This window comes from Hesperophylax consimilis, chromosome 2, assembly GCF_061612785.1.
Source record: "Hesperophylax consimilis isolate HC1 chromosome 2, BYU_Hcon_1.0, whole genome shotgun sequence".
In the NCBI taxonomy this organism is placed as follows: Eukaryota; Metazoa; Arthropoda; class Insecta; order Trichoptera; family Limnephilidae; genus Hesperophylax; species Hesperophylax consimilis.
This window is the reverse complement of record NC_142837.1, coordinates 17,014,028-17,037,218: the sequence shown is the minus strand read 5'-3', so window position 1 is coordinate 17,037,218 and position 23,191 is coordinate 17,014,028. Positions and strand designations below refer to the sequence as shown.

Genomic DNA, 23,191 nt, shown 5'->3' with positions numbered 1-23,191 from the left:
TAAAGACAACTTGAAACTACATATGAACGCTTACAAAACTACAGGACGCCTCAGAACAGGAAGTGAGGAGGACTGTGGAAACAATTGAATTTATACTTATATTATTATTTATACCTACATCACGTACAAACTTTGCCATTGGAACTGATTTTAAAAAATGTGCCGTCATAATTTAGCATTCAACAGAACAACCTACTTATTTAACGTGACTTACTAAAAGTAAGTACCTACAAATAATTCATTAATTCGTTGTTACGTATTGGAGAGAAAAAACTTTTAAATGGTTTACCTAACGCTGATTCTCAGAATACTTTGTGTGTATATTTAAAATGTTATCAAGCAGCCGACGTAATTTTAAAAAGGTTTTTATTAATTACGTAAAAGTATTGCCAGATTTGTTCGTATTTGAATATAATTACATCTATATTTTTAATTTTCCACGATGTCCGATTGTTTAAATTAATTAATTTGATTGTGTAATCGTTTGACTGTATAAAGCTCGTAGCGTACGTAAACCTGCAATCTTTTAATAAAACACATTGTATTAACACCTCAGGGACTGGGTTATAAATAAAACTTACGCAAGTTCCTTATAAAATAAATTGAAAGAGAGAAAATATAATTTTATAATTATAACGTTGTTGCAACAATATCATCAATTTGAAAAACAACGTAAACATTCAGAGAAAATGTCGAAAATAGTCCCACTGTCCCAAAATACTCCTTCACTGGTCCAGACATTTTTTCGGTATTCTTCTTGAAATTGAGTTTTTAAACTTGCAATTAGTTTTTTATTTTAATAATTAAATCAGTCCATAACCGATTCTACATAAATACACACAACCCACGCGGAGCAATTTCGGAACAGCGTCTATTGAGAAAAGATCTATCTACAGAAACCAACTTCTATAAGGTCTGTATCGTTACTAGGATAGGACATACGAGTCAAGAGTGTAGCTATAACACTCACAGTTCACCCCAAGGGGTTCGCTAGGTTTGATGACTTAGCAGGAGCGCCCGGGTTCAAGGAGTGTGGATACAGGACCGCTGTGAGGGGGCCCATGGGCATCACACTGAGTTTGGGAGGAACCCTCTGAAATCCAAAAACCTTCGAAACCTATGAGAAGAACAAATCACAAAATAATGTTACCATATTTTTATTGAAAGGTTTCGTGTAAGTTAGTGCTATGTCAACCAATTGTGGATTCATTTGTTATTTATTTAAATTTCAAAAAATGTTATTGGTATAAAAACTATTTTAAAATGTATTCACTTATACACCAACTAAACCAAACTACATAAAATATAATGGCTTATTATGTAATGATATATAATATGGAGTATCTCTTGTTATAATTATATCTGTTAATTTTATAAATTTAATTCCGTAAGTCTAAACATAAACTTTAGGGTGCACAGTTTACACCCGCGCTGTGCAAGCGGGTTCCCTAAAGAGCATCGGACCATCCCTATAAATATACTGTTTACTTGTTTAATACATACCTCATTATATTTATGCGGAAATCAATAATTGGTTTTTAACATTAATTATGGAATATGATGTGATGCCTCGGCTGTGCTGACATACCTTGGCCCTTTGAAAACATTTTTCTATTGATTTGTAAAGTAGACATTAATTATGGAATACGATGTGATGCCTCGGCTGTGCTGGCATACCTTGGCCCTTTTGATAACATTTTCTATTGATTTGTAAAGTAGACATGTAGACATTAATTATGGAATACGATGTGATGCCTCGGCTGTGCTGGCATACCTTGGCCCTTTTGATAACATTTTCTATTGATTTGTAAAGTAGACATGTAGACATTAATTATGGAATACGATGTGATGCCTCGGCTGTGCTGGCATACCTTGGCCCTTTGATAACATTTTCTATTGATTTGTAAAGTAGACATGTAGACATTAATTATGGAATACGATGTGATGCCTCGGCTTTGCTGGCATACCTTGGCCCTTTGATAACATTTTCTATTGATTTGTAAAGTAGACATGTAGACATTAATTATGGAATACGATGTGATGCCTCGGCCGTGCTGGCATACCTTGGCCCTTTGATAACATTTTCTATTGATTTGTAAAGTAGACATGTAGACATTAATTATGGAATACGATGTGATGCCTCGGCTTTGCTGGCATACCTTGGCCCTTTGATAACATTTTCTATTGATTTGTAAAGTAGACATGTAGACATTAATTATGGAATACGATGTGATGCCTCGGCCGTGCTGGCATACCTTGGCCCTTTGATAACATTTTCTATTGATTTGTAAAGTAGACATTAATTATGGAATACGATGTGATGCCTCGGCTTTGCTGGCATACCTTGGCCCTTTGATAACATTTTCTATTGATTTTTAAAGTAGACATGTAGACATTAATTATGGAATACGATGTGATGCCTCGGCTGTGCTGGCATACCTTGGCCCTTTTGATAACATTTTCTATTGATTTGTAAAGTAGACATGTAGACATTAATTATGGAATACGATGTGATGCCTCGGCTTTGCTGGCATACCTTGGCCCTTTGATAACATTTTCTATTGATTTGTAAAGTAGACATGTAGACATTAATTATGGAATACGATGTGATGCCTCGGCCGTGCTGGCATACCTTGGCCCTTTGATAACATTTTCTATTGATTTGTAAAGTAGACATTAATTATGGAATACGATGTGATGCCTCGGCTTTGCTGGCATACCTTGGCCCTTTGATAACATTTTCTATTGATTTTTAAAGTAGACATGTAGACATTAATTATGGAATACGATGTGATGCCTCGGCTGTGCTGGCATACCTTGGCCCTTTGATAACATTTTCTATTGATTTGTAAAGTAGACATGTAGACATTAATTATGGAATACGATGTGATGCCTCGGCTTTGCTGGCATACCTTGGCCCTTTGATAACATTTTCTATTGATTTGTAAAGTAGACATGTAGACATTAATTATGGAATACGATGTGATGCCTCGGCCGTGCTGGCATACCTTGGCCCTTTGATAACATTTTCTATTGATTTGTAAAGTAGACATTAATTATGGAATACGATGTGATGCCTCGGCTTTGCTGGCATACCTTGGCCCTTTGATAACATTTTCTATTGATTTGTAAAGTAGACATGTAGACATTAATTATGGAATACGATGTGATGCCTCGGCTGTGCTGGCATACCTTGGCCCTTTGATAACATTTTCTATTGATTTTTAAAGTAGACATGTAGACATTAATTATGGAATACGATGTGATGCCTCGGCTGTGCTGGCATACCTTGGCCCTTTGATAACATTTTCTATTGATTTGTAAAGTAGACATGTAGACATTAATTATGGAATACGATGTGATGCCTCGGCCGTGCTGGCATACCTTGGCCCTTTGATAACATTTTCTATTGATTTGTAAAGTAGACATTAATTATGGAATACGATGTGATGCCTCGGCTTTGCTGGCATACCTTGGCCCTTTGATAACATTTTCTATTGATTTTTAAAGTAGACATGTAGACATTAATTATGGAATACGATGTGATGCCTCGGCTGTGCTGGCATACCTTGGCCCTTTGATAACATTTTCTATTGATTTGTAAAGTAGACATGTAGACATTAATTATGGAATACGATGTGATGCCTCGGCTTTGCTGGCATACCTTGGCCCTTTGATAACATTTTCTATTGATTTGTAAAGTAGACATGTAGACATTAATTATGGAATACGATGTGATGCCTCGGCTGTGCTGGCATACCTTGGCCCTTTGATAACATTTTCTATTGATTTGTAAAGTAGACATGTAGACATTAATTATGGAATACGATGTGATGCCTCGGCCGTGCTGGCATACCTTGGCCCTTTGATAACATTTTCTATTGATTTGTAAAGTAGACATTAATTATGGAATACGATGTGATGCCTCGGCTTTGCTGGCATACCTTGGCCCTTTGATAACATTTTCTATTGATTTTTAAAGTAGACATGTAGACATTAATTATGGAATACGATGTGATGCCTCGGCTGTGCTGGCATACCTTGGCCCTTTGATAACATTTTCTATTGATTTGTAAAGTAGACATGTAGACATTAATTATGGAATACGATGTGATGCCTCGGCTTTGCTGGCATACCTTGGCCCTTTGATAACATTTTCTATTGATTTGTAAAGTAGACATGTAGACATTAATTATGGAATACGATGTGATGCCTCGGCTGTGCTGGCATACCTTGGCCCTTTGATAACATTTTCTATTGATTTGTAAAGTAGACATGTAGACATTAATTATGGAATACGATGTGATGCCTCGGCTTTGCTGGCATACCTTGGCCCTTTGATAACATTTTCTATTGATTTGTAAAGTAGACATGTAGACATTAATTATGGAATACGATGTGATGCCTCGGCTGTGCTGGCATACCTTGGCCCTTTGATAACATTTTCTATTGATTTGTAAAGTAGACATGTAGACATTAATTATGGAATACGATGTGATGCCTCGGCTGTGCTGGCATACCTTGGCCCTTTGATAACATTTTCTATTGATTTGTAAAGTAGACATGTAGACATTAATTATGGAATACGATGTGATGCCTCGGCTTTGCTGGCATACCTTGGCCCTTTGATAACATTTTCTATTGATTTGTAAAGTAGACATGTAGACATTAATTATGGAATACGATGTGATGCCTCGGCTGTGCTGGCATACCTTGGCCCTTTGATAACATTTTCTATTGATTTGTAAAGTAGACATGTAGACATTAATTATGGAATACGATGTGATGCCTCGGCTGTGCTGGCATACCTTGGCCCTTTGATAACATTTTCTATTGATTTTTAAAGTAGACATGTAGACATTAATTATGGAATACGATGTGATGCCTCGGCTGTGCTGGCATACCTTGGCCCTTTGATAACATTTTCTATTGATTTGTAAAGTAGACATGTAGACATTAATTATGGAATACGATGTGATGCCTCGGCCGTGCTGGCATACCTTGGCCCTTTGATAACATTTTCTATTGATTTGTAAAGTAGACATTAATTATGGAATACGATGTGATGCCTCGGCTTTGCTGGCATACCTTGGCCCTTTGATAACATTTTCTATTGATTTTTAAAGTAGACATGTAGACATTAATTATGGAATACGATGTGATGCCTCGGCTGTGCTGGCATACCTTGGCCCTTTGATAACATTTTCTATTGATTTGTAAAGTAGACATGTAGACATTAATTATGGAATACGATGTGATGCCTCGGCTTTGCTGGCATACCTTGGCCCTTTGATAACATTTTCTATTGATTTGTAAAGTAGACATGTAGACATTAATTATGGAATACGATGTGATACGTCGGCTGTGATGACATACCTTGGCACTTTTGATAACATTTTCTATTGATTTGTAAAGTAGACATTAATTATGGAATACGATATGATACTTCGACTGTGATGACATACCTTGGCCCTTTTGATAACATTTTCTATTGATTTGTAAAGTAGACATGTAGACATTAATTATGGAATACGATGTGATACGTCGGCTGTGATGACATACCTTGGCACTTTTGATAACATTTTCTATTGATTTGTAAAGTAGACATTAATTATGGAATACGATGTGATGCCTCGGCTGTGCTGGCATACCTTGGCACTTTTGATAACATTTTCTATTGATTTGTAAAGTAGACATTAATTATGGAATACGATATGATACTTCGACTGTGATGACATACCTTGGCCCTTTTGATAACATTTTCTATTGATTTGTAAAGTAGACATGTAGACATTAATTATGGAATACGATGTGATACGTCGGCTGTGATGACATACCTTGGCACTTTTGATAACATTTTCTATTGATTTGTAAAGTAGACATTAATTATGGAATACGATGTGATGCCTCGGCTTTGCTGGCATACCTTGGCCCTTTGATAACATTTTCTATTGATTTTTAAAGTAGACATGTAGACATTAATTATGGAATACGATGTGATGCCTCGGCTGTGCTGGCATACCTTGGCCCTTTGATAACATTTTCTATTGATTTGTAAAGTAGACATGTAGACATTAATTATGGAATACGATGTGATGCCTCGGCTTTGCTGGCATACCTTGGCCCTTTGATAACATTTTCTATTGATTTGTAAAGTAGACATGTAGACATTAATTATGGAATACGATGTGATGCCTCGGCCGTGCTGGCATACCTTGGCCCTTTGATAACATTTTCTATTGATTTGTAAAGTAGACATTAATTATGGAATACGATGTGATGCCTCGGCTTTGCTGGCATACCTTGGCCCTTTGATAACATTTTCTATTGATTTTTAAAGTAGACATGTAGACATTAATTATGGAATACGATGTGATGCCTCGGCTGTGCTGGCATACCTTGGCCCTTTGATAACATTTTCTATTGATTTGTAAAGTAGACATGTAGACATTAATTATGGAATACGATGTGATGCCTCGGCTGTGCTGGCATACCTTGGCCCTTTGATAACATTTTCTATTGATTTGTAAAGTAGACATGTAGACATTAATTATGGAATACGATGTGATGCCTCGGCTTTGCTGGCATACCTTGGCCCTTTGATAACATTTTCTATTGATTTGTAAAGTAGACATGTAGACATTAATTATGGAATACGATGTGATGCCTCGGCTGTGCTGGCATACCTTGGCCCTTTGATAACATTTTCTATTGATTTGTAAAGTAGACATGTAGACATTAATTATGGAATACGATGTGATGCCTCGGCTGTGCTGGCATACCTTGGCCCTTTGATAACATTTTCTATTGATTTTTAAAGTAGACATGTAGACATTAATTATGGAATACGATGTGATGCCTCGGCTGTGCTGGCATACCTTGGCCCTTTGATAACATTTTCTATTGATTTGTAAAGTAGACATGTAGACATTAATTATGGAATACGATGTGATGCCTCGGCCGTGCTGGCATACCTTGGCCCTTTGATAACATTTTCTATTGATTTGTAAAGTAGACATTAATTATGGAATACGATGTGATGCCTCGGCTTTGCTGGCATACCTTGGCCCTTTGATAACATTTTCTATTGATTTTTAAAGTAGACATGTAGACATTAATTATGGAATACGATGTGATGCCTCGGCTGTGCTGGCATACCTTGGCCCTTTGATAACATTTTCTATTGATTTGTAAAGTAGACATGTAGACATTAATTATGGAATACGATGTGATGCCTCGGCTTTGCTGGCATACCTTGGCCCTTTGATAACATTTTCTATTGATTTGTAAAGTAGACATGTAGACATTAATTATGGAATACGATGTGATGCCTCGGCCGTGCTGGCATACCTTGGCCCTTTGATAACATTTTCTATTGATTTGTAAAGTAGACATTAATTATGGAATACGATGTGATGCCTCGGCTTTGCTGGCATACCTTGGCCCTTTGATAACATTTTCTATTGATTTTTAAAGTAGACATGTAGACATTAATTATGGAATACGATGTGATGCCTCGGCTGTGCTGGCATACCTTGGCCCTTTGATAACATTTTCTATTGATTTGTAAAGTAGACATGTAGACATTAATTATGGAATACGATGTGATGCCTCGGCTTTGCTGGCATACCTTGGCCCTTTGATAACATTTTCTATTGATTTGTAAAGTAGACATGTAGACATTAATTATGGAATACGATGTGATGCCTCGGCCGTGCTGGCATACCTTGGCCCTTTGATAACATTTTCTATTGATTTGTAAAGTAGACATTAATTATGGAATACGATGTGATGCCTCGGCTGTGCTGGCATACCTTGGCCCTTTGATAACATTTTCTATTGATTTGTAAAGTAGACATTAATTATGGAATACGATGTGATGCCTCGGCTTTGCTGGCATACCTTGGCCCTTTGATAACATTTTCTATTGATTTGTAAAGTAGACATGTAGACATTAATTATGGAATACGATGTGATGCCTCGGCCGTGCTGGCATACCTTGGCCCTTTGATAACATTTTCTATTGATTTGTAAAGTAGACATTAATTATGGAATACGATGTGATGCCTCGGCTGTGCTGGCATACCTTGGCCCTTTGATAACATTTTCTATTGATTTGTAAAGTAGACATTAATTATGGAATACGATGTGATGCCTCGGCCGTGCTGGCATACCTTGGCCCTTTGATAACATTTTCTATTGATTTGTAAAGTAGACATTAATTATGGAATACGATGTGATGCCTCGGCTTTGCTGGCATACCTTGGCCCTTTGATAACATTTTCTATTGATTTTTAAAGTAGACATGTAGACATTAATTATGGAATACGATGTGATGCCTCGGCTGTGCTGGCATACCTTGGCCCTTTGATAACATTTTCTATTGATTTGTAAAGTAGACATGTAGACATTAATTATGGAATACGATGTGATGCCTCGGCTTTGCTGGCATACCTTGGCCCTTTGATAACATTTTCTATTGATTTGTAAAGTAGACATGTAGACATTAATTATGGAATACGATGTGATGCCTCGGCCGTGCTGGCATACCTTGGCCCTTTGATAACATTTTCTATTGATTTGTAAAGTAGACATTAATTATGGAATACGATGTGATGCCTCGGCTTTGCTGGCATACCTTGGCCCTTTGATAACATTTTCTATTGATTTGTAAAGTAGACATGTAGACATTAATTATGGAATACGATGTGATGCCTCGGCTGTGCTGGCATACCTTGGCCCTTTGATAACATTTTCTATTGATTTTTAAAGTAGACATGTAGACATTAATTATGGAATACGATGTGATGCCTCGGCTGTGCTGGCATACCTTGGCCCTTTGATAACATTTTCTATTGATTTGTAAAGTAGACATGTAGACATTAATTATGGAATACGATGTGATGCCTCGGCCGTGCTGGCATACCTTGGCCCTTTGATAACATTTTCTATTGATTTGTAAAGTAGACATTAATTATGGAATACGATGTGATGCCTCGGCTTTGCTGGCATACCTTGGCCCTTTGATAACATTTTCTATTGATTTGTAAAGTAGACATGTAGACATTAATTATGGAATACGATGTGATGCCTCGGCTGTGCTGGCATACCTTGGCCCTTTGATAACATTTTCTATTGATTTGTAAAGTAGACATTAATTATGGAATACGATGTGATGCCTCGGCTTTGCTGGCATACCTTGGCCCTTTGATAACATTTTCTATTGATTTGTAAAGTAGACATTAATTATGGAATACGATGTGATGCCTTGGCTGTGCTGGCATACCTTGGCCCTTTGATAACATTTTCTATTGATTTGTAAAGTAGACATGTAGACATTAATTATGGAATACGATGTGATGCCTCGGCTTTGCTGGCATACCTTGGCCCTTTGATAACATTTTCTATTGATTTGTAAAGTAGACATGTAGACATTAATTATGGAATACGATGTGATACGTCGGCTGTGATGACATACCTTGGCACTTTTGATAACATTTTCTATTGATTTGTAAAGTAGACATTAATTATGGAATACGATATGATACTTCGACTGTGATGACATACCTTGGCCCTTTTGATAACATTTTCTATTGATTTGTAAAGTAGACATGTAGACATTAATTATGGAATACGATGTGATACGTCGGCTGTGATGACATACCTTGGCACTTTTGATAACATTTTCTATTGATTTGTAAAGTAGACATTAATTATGGAATACGATGTGATACTTCGACTGTGATGACATACCTTGGCCCTTTTGTTAACATTTTCGGAGACTTTTTGCAAGACAGTTGGCTCAATTTCAGAAATACCGCATTGGATCTCTGTTTTGAGTTTAGGACTTGTGTGTGGTTTGTTGGCTTAGAACTTGGACACATTACATTAGACATTAGGGAAATTTAAACCCTGCGTACCCGATGGACCACCCTTTATAAACTAACAATATTGTAACTGTTAATGTCCCTAAAATAAAATAAATAATAATTACTCGTGTTGTGCCTCCCTCATCAATATATTTGCAATTTGTCTACGCTATTGTCGGCTGCTTTATACATATTCTGAGTTGGTCCAGCGGTTCTCACTCGGGCTGCTAGCTGTGTCATCCATCATTGCGTTAGCAACATTGATTACTTAAAAGGATAGAAGTATAAATAAGAAACTAAAAGTGTGATGTTCTTCTGAAAGCAGACCACAATTCTTAGCAGTAAAATAACATTTCAGCCCATTCGGCGCCATAGAGCCTGAGAAAACGACTTTCAAAGTTTGAACCCAAGCCTTGCATTTGCGCCCGTAAGAATGTGATGATTTTTCCACAAATGCTACTTTATAGACTAGTAACTATACAGGGTGTTAAAGGACGTACTTGACATACTTTAACCAGTGCTCCCTGACATTATTTGAGGTAAAAATATAAATGAATTTTGGAATCCGGTGACCTTTTTAACGTTTTTTTTTTCAATAATTCTTCCACGTGTCGTCACTGGTTACTCAGTCTAGTAACCGAACAACCCCTCACCCCGATCCTAACTGTCAAATACCTACTGATTTTTTAATGTTTTTAATTTTAAAAAATGTAACCGAATTCCACAATTCATTTTAATTTTTACTCCAAATAATGCCAGGAATCACTGCTTAAAATAAGTCAAGTACGTCCCTTAACACGTTGTTTACATCAGACCTTGCGTCACATCTGGTAGTTTTGATTGAGATTTGCCGAATAAATAATCCAAGTTTTCGACCTCAAAATCCGACCGACAACTAGTCGTTCGTGGTTAAAATCGCCAAAACTGAAGAAAGGTAGAGAAAAAAATTACATTTAGCTTCATTTATTTATTTTAAATTTAGCTTTTGACAATGTCGCGTTCGGCGCTTGAGGTTGAAAACTTGGATTATTAATTGGGCCAACATCATAAACTATCGGTTCTGACACAAGGTCCAACCCTTTCAGACGAAAGACGAGATTTTCTCAATGATTCCATTTCAGACCATTCACAGTCATATTATGTGCAAGGCGCCAATAACCTTGATTCTACATCAGCAATGAAGAAGTAGTACTGCAAACATTCTAGGATTTTTCCCTTTTATTCCGAACATTCGTTTTAATATAATCTTAAATAAATCATTTGCAAATCCAACCAGAATACAGATTCACTAGACGCCACTTGTGTTGTAGTAAATTCAAATAGAAAACGGTGGGTATTTACGTACTATTCAATCTATATTACAGTTTATTTTGATGCTGGTTACTGGCATATTTAACTATTGTTTTAGATTATCTAATTAGCTAATCAGCTAATATTTTAATCTTTTATTTCAATTAACCAATACGGTGCGTTGCCCGTATTGGTTAATTGGTTATCGGGCAACATTTAGTAGACTAAATCCCGATGTACCAGTAGCGTAAGTCATGAGGAACGAGGCTTAATCAGATTTCAAAAGCTTTCATCTTCCCTGTAAATGTTTGGTGTAGAGGGCACTGTATTTTAACATCACCTAAAATGACAGTAACCACAAATGGAAGGAATTTATTAAGAAAACTCTAATAATTGTTTATGATAATAAATACTTTATTTTACCTTTTAAAAAGTTGTAACATAATTTACACATAAACGTTAAAGAATTATCTGTAAGTGTACATCAACATCATAAATAAATTATAAATAATATAAAAACTAAAAAGTCTCACCGCGATATTTAAAAAGTAATACCGAAAGATTCTCTCTAGCTTATTTGATTCAGAATGACTCTAGGCCGCTGAACAACTTGCCTGAAAAGCCTGAAGGAATTATTCGACGCTGTTGTGTCTGTCAAGTGTAAAAATATAAACAATAATGTGTGTGTTGTGTGGTGTGTGTGTGTGTGGGTGTGTGTCTGATTGTAAATTGGCGGTGGAAAAGATGTCGGATGAAATTAATATCCAGCCAATTCGGCGAATGTGGAGTCCATCTCGTCGGCCAAGCTCTTGTATCGGTCCTTGTTGATGCCCAGCTCGTCTGAAACACGTCCAATAAATTACTACACATTCGCAACATATGGTATACAACATACATGTGACAGTGGCACACCTAACGTGGAATACGTTTTATACCAATTTGCACCGAGGAGATTCCTCAAATATCGTTGAAAAGGGTGTGGGAAAGACGCAAGTCTGATAAAATAAGATGATGAGGCCTTCTTATCATAGAGCTATAAAATGTTCTAGCGGCCTTCGATCATAGAGCTATACAATGTTCTAGCGGCCTTCGATCATAGAGCTGTACAATGTTCTAGCGGCCTTCGATCATAGAGCTATACAATGTTCTAGCGGCCTTCGATCATAGAGCTATACAATCATCAATGCCTTTGATACCATAACTCCTTGGTCCAAACCTTTTTTCCAAAAATAATTATTAACACACACCTTTTACAAATGCTACGAGTATTTTAAGAAAATTTGCTTTGAAAAACACATCAACCCCCAAACATTATTTTGTAATATTTCATTTGCGCAGCCCAATAGGCATTTCAGGTCAGTCGGTAATTGAAAAGTTATTTTTAGACAAAACGTATTTCGCCAAGTGTGTCGCCAGTCTAATAGCTATTATCCTTATATAACAATATTATGACGGAGCCTCTGGCAAGTTTTCATTGCAGATTTCGTGCAGGCCGGACTGAAGTAATATTTATGTGCTGTGAAAGCCATTTAAGTGGCATTAACTCCATGCAAGTATGCTTTTAATCTTAATAATTAAGATTTTCCTTTTAATGTATAAAATTAAACTTTTTAAAGTAATATTTATAAATTACAATGCTTCCACATCCTTTATGCTGTAACAGTTTAAAACATATTATCAGGTTTTTTATAGCTATCGTTTTTACGTGCATCTATTTAATTTCGAAGTATATTTTAAAAAGCTTTAAATATACCTTTGGTTTATTCAGTCCTCTGCAGTTTAGCGATATAAGCGACAGGTGTCGTGAAGATTTTATTAGTCACAAGACAGAGAAGAGAGTGAGTATAAAAACAGTACAAAAGAAGAAAGAATGAGTTAAATAATAATAAACACGTAGAAACATTAAAGGACAATGGTTAACACAACATTCGAGAGAGTAAAGGAAGATTTGTTAGTTGTTACGTTATAAAGGTACATTTCGGAAGACCTTAGGCGATAAAGCAAAGGCGCAATGGTGATTATAGAAGGATTGGAGATTCCGTAACATGGTTGCACAAGGATTGTTGATTCCAAGTTTCTATTGTGCAAGGATTAAAGATTCCTTACTGCGGTTGCACAAGGATTGTTGATTCCAAGTTTCTATTGTGCAAGGATTAAAGATTCCTTATCGTAGTTGCACAAGGAATGAAGATTCCGTTTTGTGTTTTGCACAAGGAGTGGAGATTGGAGATTTTGTATAGTGTTTACACTTGGATTGAAGGCCTCCACGATATTGCAATAACGTGACATGTACGTGACAGAGACGAGTGCGATGGCAGTATATAATGTAGTGTGGCGTGGATCTTTTGGGCGTGTGGGGGCTGATTGGGTGCTGAAACAGAGGGAGTGTTAGTATCCGGTGAGTTCGGCGAATGTGCCGTCCAGATCGTCGCATATCGCTTTGTATTTCTCCTTTTCTCCGAACAGGGTGTCTGGAATACGCATCAGAACATATTTTAGATACTTCGCCACTACTTCATTATATCATTACTTTTCTACCTACGCTCTCCAGGGATATTAAAATACTTGAATCGCTTAATCAAACCACCAGCAATTAAGTTTATTATAGGCAAAAAGCTCACCAAAAGACTTAAATAAACAATTATTAATGTTAAAAGAGAAATTTTTTTGTTTGCTTTCATTAAATAAAAAAATATATATCGATACCAGTGTTAGAAAGTACAGATTTTTTTCAAAAATTATTCTGTGGTGGAACCACTCATAAGCCAAATAGAATAGATATTTTGTTAAAATAATTTGAAAATAAACTTTTATAAGCTTTAGTAAAATGGCATGCATAATTATTCTAATAACACAGTGATAAGACAAATCCTCTATGAGACATAGAATCAATCCCGTTTTATCGGAATCGAGTTCCTAGCGTAAAGCTATGACAGAATCAGTCCCGTTTTATCGGAATTGAGTTCCTGGAATTTAAATAATGTTTCTACTAATATAATTAATATTTCTATTTTTGAAACTGACAATTCATGGTGGAATTCTATTATAATATATTATAATAAAACAAATATGAAACTTTTTTCCACTTTAATTTTACTGACCGTAACCGGTTTCAGTTCGTTAAAGCCATCTTCTGACTGGTTTATACTATTTTTCCAACATCTGAGATTTATATAAAGCTATATGTTTGCAAACGCTCGGTAGATTTATATTTAAAGAAAATTAATATATCTTTTAATCTCTTTGAATATATTAAGCATTCACATCTTTTAAGTCTCTACGAGGATCGCACGCCCCTGAGATATATAAATTATTATTTTATTCAATCGGAAAATTAAAGTCCATTGTCAGCATGACTTCACGGCCTTGCTATACCCAATTTCAAAAACAGGTTGTCTCAACCATAGCATTAGGCAAAGTAATCCCTTATATAAAGTTGCAACACCAATGTAATCCATGCCCACTCTCGCAAACCACGCGGTGTGGTTGTGGAAATCCCTAGTCCCGCAAACCACGCGGTGTGGTTGTTGGAACCCCGGCCCCGCAAGCCACGCGGTGTGGTTATCAGAATCCTCACCTTCCAGCCTGTCGACTTCCTTCTGTAGCTTCTTGACGGTCTTCTCGGCGAACTCGGCGCGAGCTTCGGCCTCCTTGTGCTTCACGGTGAGGGTCTTCAGCTGCCTCTTGAATTCCTCCACACGCTGGTTGGCCTTCTCCTCTGATACTTCCAGAGATTTTAGGGAGTTTCCTACGACCTGGTTTACAACAAATATTAATGACATCATCATTTTCATACAATTTCCAAGACTTTCCGACTTGCAGATCTTCTCAAATGAATCATAAGATATACAAGTATTTATTATGTAAAATTATCTACTTTTTTCACAGAATCAAATATTTTAAGTAGTGGAGATATTTGAGCAAAGAGGCGAATAATAGAATTATTTTTAAAGTTCTTACTTTTGACACATACTAGTAGTTGTAATAAAATCTGTGTCTTGCTTACTTAGTTCCTACATGAACAGATACATCTCTTATCATCAGCTGGTAAAAACAAATAAAGTGTATATTACCTTCAGCTCCTCCTCCAGCTCCATGACCTTGGAGTCTCCAGACTTGACTCGGTCCTCAGCACCCTCAAGCTCGTCCTCAACGAAGGCTAGCTTGCGTGATACCTGGCACAAGCAATACGACACACATTAGGACATTTCAAGCAACTCACAGAGACATTGTCACCTCAGGAGATACAAACGCAGTTGGGAGTGGAAAATACCAATAGTTGTCGGAAATATGCTTTGGTATATCATACCAATATCCCGTCTTGATGGCATGAAGGCTGTATACTGGATAACAACCCTGGAGAACTTAATTAAAGTGACTGCGTTACGGTTAATTGAACAAAGGAAACACGAGAGATAGCAGATAACCCAGTAAGTTGGCCTATGGCCTTATACACTTATGAACGGTAAAAACAGTTTTTTTTCCTACATTTGGTGAAAAATACAAAGCTAATATAATGCTAAAACCAACCCATGGTGCAGTAAAAGCCATTTTATTATATAATTAATGTACACACAACACTTTATACGCGCTAAATATTCCCTCGGGATAAAGGACGTACGTAAAATGCGAGTTACTTAATTTGGCACCAAGACCAAATAATATGCCTTATGTGATCGAAAAATAAAATTCAAGCTGATTTCAGCTTTGAAAAATGTTGTGCAACAAGTTACTTATGATGAAATTATGGCTTTCTTTAATTTCAAAATTGATTGAATCGTAAAATGATGCAATAAAATAGTGTATATTTACCTCATCAGACTTGCCGTCAGCATCTTCAGCCAGGAGCCTGGCTTCCTTGAGCTGGTTGGTAAGTTGCTCCATGCGCTCTTCATCCTGCTGTGATCTGTTTTCCAATACTTTGCACATACTGCAACCAAACAAAAATAGGTCATTAGTTATTCATATCATTACATCATTTATTATTTACAAAAACAACGACAAAAACTCTAATGTCTTCTCTTAGGTTTCTTAAAACCCAAGAATAAGATAAACCTTACAAACTAAACTACAGCTACGAAGTTCTCACAGCGTTTTCGTACAACTCTTCGAGTGTGAACAATAATATGTTAAAAAAGGGTATCCATTTCAACATATTTGCAGGATATTTTCAGAATTTCACAAGTAATTAAAATATTATAAGTATTTACGTATGAATTCCGTTCAAAAGCTTCTTCCGAGATAGAACACTTGCGGAACGATGTGTCTTAAGGAAGATGGTATGTCATTTGTTTTGAATAATATAATAGATGTAGAATAAGTGTACCAATCATTTATTTATATAGTAATTGACTTACCTCCAATTCATAAACCAATTAACATTAGAAGAAAAACGCAAATTATATTTAAAGAATGGTATAAGAGAGCAAAGACAAAAGACCCAGATAAACATAACAAAATAGAAGTGACAAGTCAAGTCAAGACCTCGCTAGAATTAATAATATTTCTCACTCAAGAATTAATAAAGTTCACTCAAGACCACGTTCTACATAGATGTTCTAAATTGCAATTGTTTTAACATCTATTTTAGGATTTTCTTGTATCTCGTTCATTGTATTCACGTAAATGATGTTTATTTAAAAAAAAATTGTGTCAAAAAAAAATGTTTTATAATTAGGTATTGTTTATTTATATGATTTTTCAGACTTGTATTTCTAAAAAAAATCGTTATATTCACATATCTATTGTACAATCAATGAATATATATATATGGGACGTGTGGGATTGCACTAACCTCCCTACATCCTAGAATTCAAATTATTATTAATGACAGACCAAATATTTAACCCAAAAACTTCAAGATCTTGCCTTGAGTTGACCAGTACATTCTGAACAATGGTGAATATTATTCATAACTAGCTGTACCCAGTCACGCGTTGCTGTGGCTCCGTCTGTCTGTGCAGATAGAGAAACAATAGCGCGTTTTGCTTTTATGTCCAACAGATGGCGCTGTTTTTCCAAAAAAACATGGTTTTACCTATCACAGGCGACGTCTATGTAAAATAGGTATATAAAAACACACGCATATTCGAATTCAAAGTTGTGTCAAAATTTCGGACATTTAAGATTTTGCACAAACGAACATTTACGTATTATTATTATTTATATAGATTAGTTGAGTGATGTTGTTGAGGAAAAGCAGTTCATTATTTCTGAGCTTACGGGAGGGGATATTGAAAAGGATTAGTTGTAGTAAAGTAGGTGAATCAATAATACAATTCATATTTTTAAGAAACAAACGAGATCTAATTTGTTGCTACGGTCTTCTAAAAGAGAAAGGTGTGCAGTTAGTTCAATTTCATCATTCGAGTAATTGTCTCTTTTAAATCCTAATCTCCTGGCAATCCCTCTTTAGAATCGATCTTGAACGGATTCAATTTGACGAACAGCATTGACAGCATAAAAAGGAGACTAAACGATACAAACATATTCAAGATGGAGGGCGAACCAAGGATAATTAAAGAGTTCCTAAGAAGAAGACATCAGGTATTCGGACCTTCTTTATGCACCCTGTGATTCTGATTGATGGTAAAACACATATTTTTAAAACTACAAAGCTAAAAATCCATGAGCTATAAAATCGTGAATTTTTTATAATGTTTTGGCTGTAACTGTAGGCCATCACAGCTATTATTTGCTCGGAAAATAGTTTCCATTGTAAACTTTGAAATATCCATGTAACTGGCAAAAATAATCCAAATTGCCACATTTATAATTTGTTCCATGAGTTTGATTTTTCAAGTTTTGACCAAAAAGAAAAAAAGATATATTAACAAAGTGTTGAAACCTCGGAGGAAATATTATTCCTTGTGAAAGTTTTTCTGTTAGAATTTTTTAAATCTAATCCGGATATAACTTGCTGTTTACGATAAGTTATGTAATGAAACTGGGTTATTGAGGTTGAAAGTTTGAATTCCAAATAAAATAATAAAAATGGACATCATAAATTTGTAATGAAAGTGAATATAAAGAAAGAAACCTCGTTGTCCCACGGGCAATGTAAATAAATAAAAAAGGGATTTTGTTGATTGATGCGTGAATGTGAGTGGTTAGATTGGACTAGAAAACTGATATTGTTTTTTTTAAGCAAAGTGAACAAATGTTGCTTCTATCCTCCGGTGAAAGAAAGTTTATTGAAAAAGTTGAAAGCATCGTCAAAGAAGGTGAATGAGTGACGGAAGAAGTTTCTCGAGTCATTAAAGTAGATGAATGAGTGACGGAAGATGTTTATCGAGTCTATAAAGAAACTGGTTGAGTCATAGTATAGGTTAAATGAGAATTTAATCAAGATATTTGAATGAGTGATTGAAGAATTAGCTGGAGTCTCACCGGTTGTTCTCGTCGGCGGCAGCGGAGGCTTCGAGCAGCTTGCTGCTGGCAGATCCCAGCCTCTCCTCGGACTTCTCCAGATCCTCCTCGATCTGCTGTACCTTCCTGTTCAAGGTGGCCACCTCGGACTCTGTGGCTGTGAGGGTCTTCTCCTTATCCTCGAGGTCCTTGTTGGCCTTCTCCAGGTTGTTCTTGTTGTCGATGAAGTCCTGCTCGACCTGCTGCAGTTTCTTCTGCAGATCGCGTACCTCCTCGTTGATCTGGGAACAACACCATTATCAGCATTTGTTTTAAAAGAAGCTATAATAAAACTGAATCAAATGAATAGACAGTCAACTCTTGCACTAAGAGCTTAAGATATTTTATATAATGAATAGGTATAATCACCTTATCGGCCCTAAGGTTGGCATCCTTAGCCTGTCCTTCGCAGGTATCTGCCTTATCCATGGCATTGTCCTTCTCCAGCTTCATCGCTTGCATCTTCTTCTTGATCGCGTCCATTTTGGCGGCTGGGAGTGTCTGCTACGGCTCGAGGGAAAGGAAAATGACTCTGGAATAAACGATCAGTAAATAACAGAATCATGTAGAAGATGTGAATTTACGTGTATTAATAATACTGCTTTCATGTAGTAATTTATTAGACTCTGTTTTCAAAAGAGTCCATGGGTGTATTGTCAAACTAATTTATTTCAACTTGTGTTTCATAATATTTCAGATTCGTGAAAGCCTCGGAAAGTTCCTACCTAATCTACAGACTTGTTTCACTGATCTCCAAGAAAACTCTCAAAACCTTATCCTAACACTTTTGTAATCTTTCTGCTTGGTACTTTTGACGAGGTTCCAGTTTGCTTCAGTATTATAATATTTACAAAAGAGAAAACAATTGGAATCGATTTATTGTGCTCTTAAAATATGTGTCCAAATAATGTTATTACAATACGCCAGCTGTACATAACCAATCTATCTAAATCAACAGAATAGAAGCTACATGTTAAATTATATTATTATCTCGGCAAAAACATGATGACATAATTATTTTACACAGCGTGGACTATAATAATGGTATAAATACACGTGGCAGAAAGTAAGAGAAACGCACATACAGTCATAGTCAGAGTGTTGGCTCGGAACCAAGGAATACGCGATCGCTTCTACCATCCACTTCTCTACGCAGGTGACAACTATCTCTGCGCCAAACTGCAGCTTAACAATGCAGTGAACTGTGAAGAATAAGCTTAGTCCACTCGCCCAACTTCCTGTTAGCTAAACCAACCCAAAGGCATGATTGGGTGCCCGGGAGATGAGCGCTGAGTTCTAGACATTTTATTCATTTATTCAGACGTATTATTAATCGCCGTTGCATCATAACAAGGCTCATTTTCGTGAGACTTTAAAAATTACATTAAAAAATTTGTTAAAGCCAAAACGTAGACGATGAACTTGATAAAGTGACATTTTTATTTTGTCTTCTAACCCAGTAGAGGTAATATCCGAAGGTAAAATGAATGTTTGAGGACAACACCGCAATTGCAGTGCTTTGTACCGTGCACCGTGCACCGTGCATGGGCACGATTCTTCGTTCTCTAAGAGGTGAACAGTAACTATGTATTTAGTTTAAAGTTTTACTGTCAAAATGTAAGGAGGACATTGAAACGACTTCCACGAAAATCGTAATAACGTAAAGAAGCATTTATCATAATTATGTTATTAGAATCACTATACGAGTCTTTTTCATGTTTTATAGTTTTATAATAGCAATAGAAAATGATGTAAGAATCGTGTAAATCTTGTAAACAAAATCGTTTTCGTAATTTTTAGTAGCGATTTATTTGTGATCGTTTCAATGAAGACTCGGAATCATTTCAAGGGCGTTACACACAAAAACATAATTCTATAATTCCTTGTTTTAAATTGTACCCTGAGAACATTCATTAGTACTGCACGGCGGCAACGAGATTACAAATGCCTGCAAATCTGTGATTATTCTCGATATTCACCTGTGAGTATATTATTACGGTAGTACTGCACGGCGGCAACAAGATTACAAATGCCTGCAAATCTGTGATTATTCTCGATATTCACCTGTGAGTATATTATTACGGTAGTACTGCACGGCGGCAACAAGATTACAAATGCCTGCAAATCTGTGATTATTCTCGATATTCACCTGTGAGTATATTATTACGGTAGTACTGCACGGCGGCAACAAGATTACAAATGCCTGCAAATCTGTGATTATTCTCGATATTCACCTGTGAGTATATTATTACGGTAGTACTGCACGGCGGCAACAATTGTTTATTACAAGTTACAAGATAATGAACTTGAAAACTTTGTCTTTAACAAATGATTTCCGCATACGTTTTTATAAATAATAATATAGTACATGATACATAAATAATATGTTAACAAACCCAAAGTTTAATTTTTCTGCAAACTTGGGGAGGAATACAAACAATACATTGATAAAAACTATCTCGTAGTTTTTTTCAACTCGACTGTAATAATGCATTTATAAACAATTTTTGCTATTAACTCTCGACGTAAACCAAAATATTCATAATATGTTTGTAATTGAATCAAGAAATAATGGATGAAGTTGTTTTAGTTGTGAAGTTTAATCAAAACTATTCGTGGTAATCTCAACAAAGAAGACCTTTGGGTTAAATATGTATAAACACAAAGGCTGTGTTGTAAACAGATAATATGATTCAAATTTACAAATGAAAGCTCAAATGAGAAAATTCTTTTATAAATTAAATTGACTGGTGTCCAAAAGTGAGTGGAAATTATTATAATTACAATTATTATCACAATTGTGTGTTTGTTGTGATAATGTAATTCCCCAGTCATTTACTCTGATAGATGAACACATGTTCCAATATATTCGCCTTTCGATTGATTATCTCGCCCACTGCGTGTAAACAAAGTATTTTTACTTCGTACAGAAGTGGAGCGGATTGACGTTTCAGCTTTGGGCGAACATCGCCGAAAATAAAATACCACGGTCAGTTGGAAATTCAAAACGCGTTCCCTTGCCGCCCGCTCCGGCCGTGGGCGGGAGTTCTCCGTGGCGTGCAAAAATCCGTCAGTTTACTCTGGGAATGTGTTATATACATGTGAAATGGTCGGAAATAGGATGCGCGTGGAGGCGAGATGAGAAATATGTTCAGAGCGTCGGCCGCTGACGGAAATAGAACGGGCCTAGTATGGCCGCCGTCACTCGATACCGTTACACTACCGCCATCTAGCGGCGCGCCGGCACACTCTATCGCATACGGGAAAACCGGGGGAAACTTGAGGAAATCACGTCAACTTTGCATTAGCCAAAATAACTACATACGTATAATTACTGATACCAACAGCAAAGCCCCTAGTAAAGCTATTGCCAAAGAGAAACATGGTTTTTGATGTAGGTACATTTAAAAAATAGATAAATTAACCTTAACGCTATTAATTTTTAAAATAGATCACAAAGTTCCTTCTTCACAAAAAAATATTTCGCTTACAATTTTAAATTTGCTGGATATGTCAATAACATTATCTAATTGCCAGCTAAACGATGTCACGTACATGTACGAGTATATAAAATATACTGACATCATTTTCAAATGTACTTGAATCATTTTGGGTTAACCCACCCGAAAGGAACAATTCATTAAATTAACTTGTCTGTACCTCTTAACTTTCCCTGTTTTTCCGAAGAAGTTAATTTTAAGCTCAATTAAATTCTACGTGAAGGCAGAACCTTCATAATGATGTCTCAATTAACTTCGCTTTTCAAGTTTACTCAGCCTTACAGTGGGGAAATTTCGCGAGATAAACATTCACAGACAATACGACAGAACTTTCTGATTTAACTGAAAACATTCATTTTACAATAAATTATAATAAGTTGTGTATTTTTTGGCGGTAAGTCTAAAACTTGAAAACTTTCAACAGCGACTTAAGAAATGTAAAGCAATCTAAAGTCATACGATAGTCATAGCTTTCTACACCTAACACATTGAAACGTCAGATTCCTTAAATAGTCGCACAAGAGTCCAGCGGAGATCATCAAAATAGCACTTTTCACGGTGTCAAAAGTTGATCGCACTACGATTATAACTGTGGGAGATTTAGTTCCGATACTGATTCCGGACTTACCGAGGCTTGTCACTGAGAAACACTTGGCTAGAACGATTAAAGAGATCTTTTGACGCACAATCACAGTCTGCAGAGTCGGGAGTCAGCAAGTCCTCTGCCTCGGCTGACTGGGTGACGGGCAAGTCCTTACCTGGTGCGAGCTCGCTGGTCTGACGGGCACTGAGTGCTGGGAGCCTGTCGGCCAGTCGACGCGCGCCCCGAAGCGAGAACCCTTATTTCGGGACGGGCGTCGCGGCGCTCCAAGGCGGAGCGGATTATTCACGAATTTATCCAAATAATACCACTTTGGATTCGATTCCAGATAAAATTACAAATATAAAGAAAGATCGAAAAAAATTAAATCATAGATATCCGAACAATTGTCTAATTATGCTTGAATTATTATCATCGAGTAAGAAGAATAAAATAGTATTAATGAATTAGTAACTTTAATATAATTGAATTTCAAGAACCTTTTTCTTGTTTCCGTTGGTAGGTATACAAATATAAGTGGTGGT

At 36.3% G+C, this 23,191-nt stretch overlaps 1 protein-coding gene across 2 annotated transcripts; it reads right to left on the bottom strand.

Annotated features, from left to right (window-relative positions):
- Positions 1-11,551: 11,551 nt before the first annotated feature.
- On the bottom strand, positions 11,552-22,975 carry Tm2 (tropomyosin 2). Of its 2 annotated transcripts, none has more exons than XM_089641539.1 (7): positions 22,825-22,975; positions 18,936-19,098; positions 18,549-18,808; positions 15,972-16,089; positions 15,233-15,334; positions 14,737-14,914; positions 11,552-11,999 (listed from the first exon to the last, which is right to left on the bottom strand). In XM_089641539.1, the coding sequence occupies exons 2-7, from the start codon at positions 19,047-19,049 to the stop codon at positions 11,917-11,919; spliced, it is 855 nt and encodes a 284-aa protein (XP_089497665.1). In that variant the 5' UTR covers positions 19,050-19,098; positions 22,825-22,975; the 3' UTR covers positions 11,552-11,916. The 2 variants fall into 2 exon arrangements, with proteins under 2 accessions (XP_089497665.1, XP_089497662.1); XM_089641536.1 differs by having other exon boundaries at positions 22,753-22,902.
- Positions 22,976-23,191: the final 216 nt, after the last annotated feature.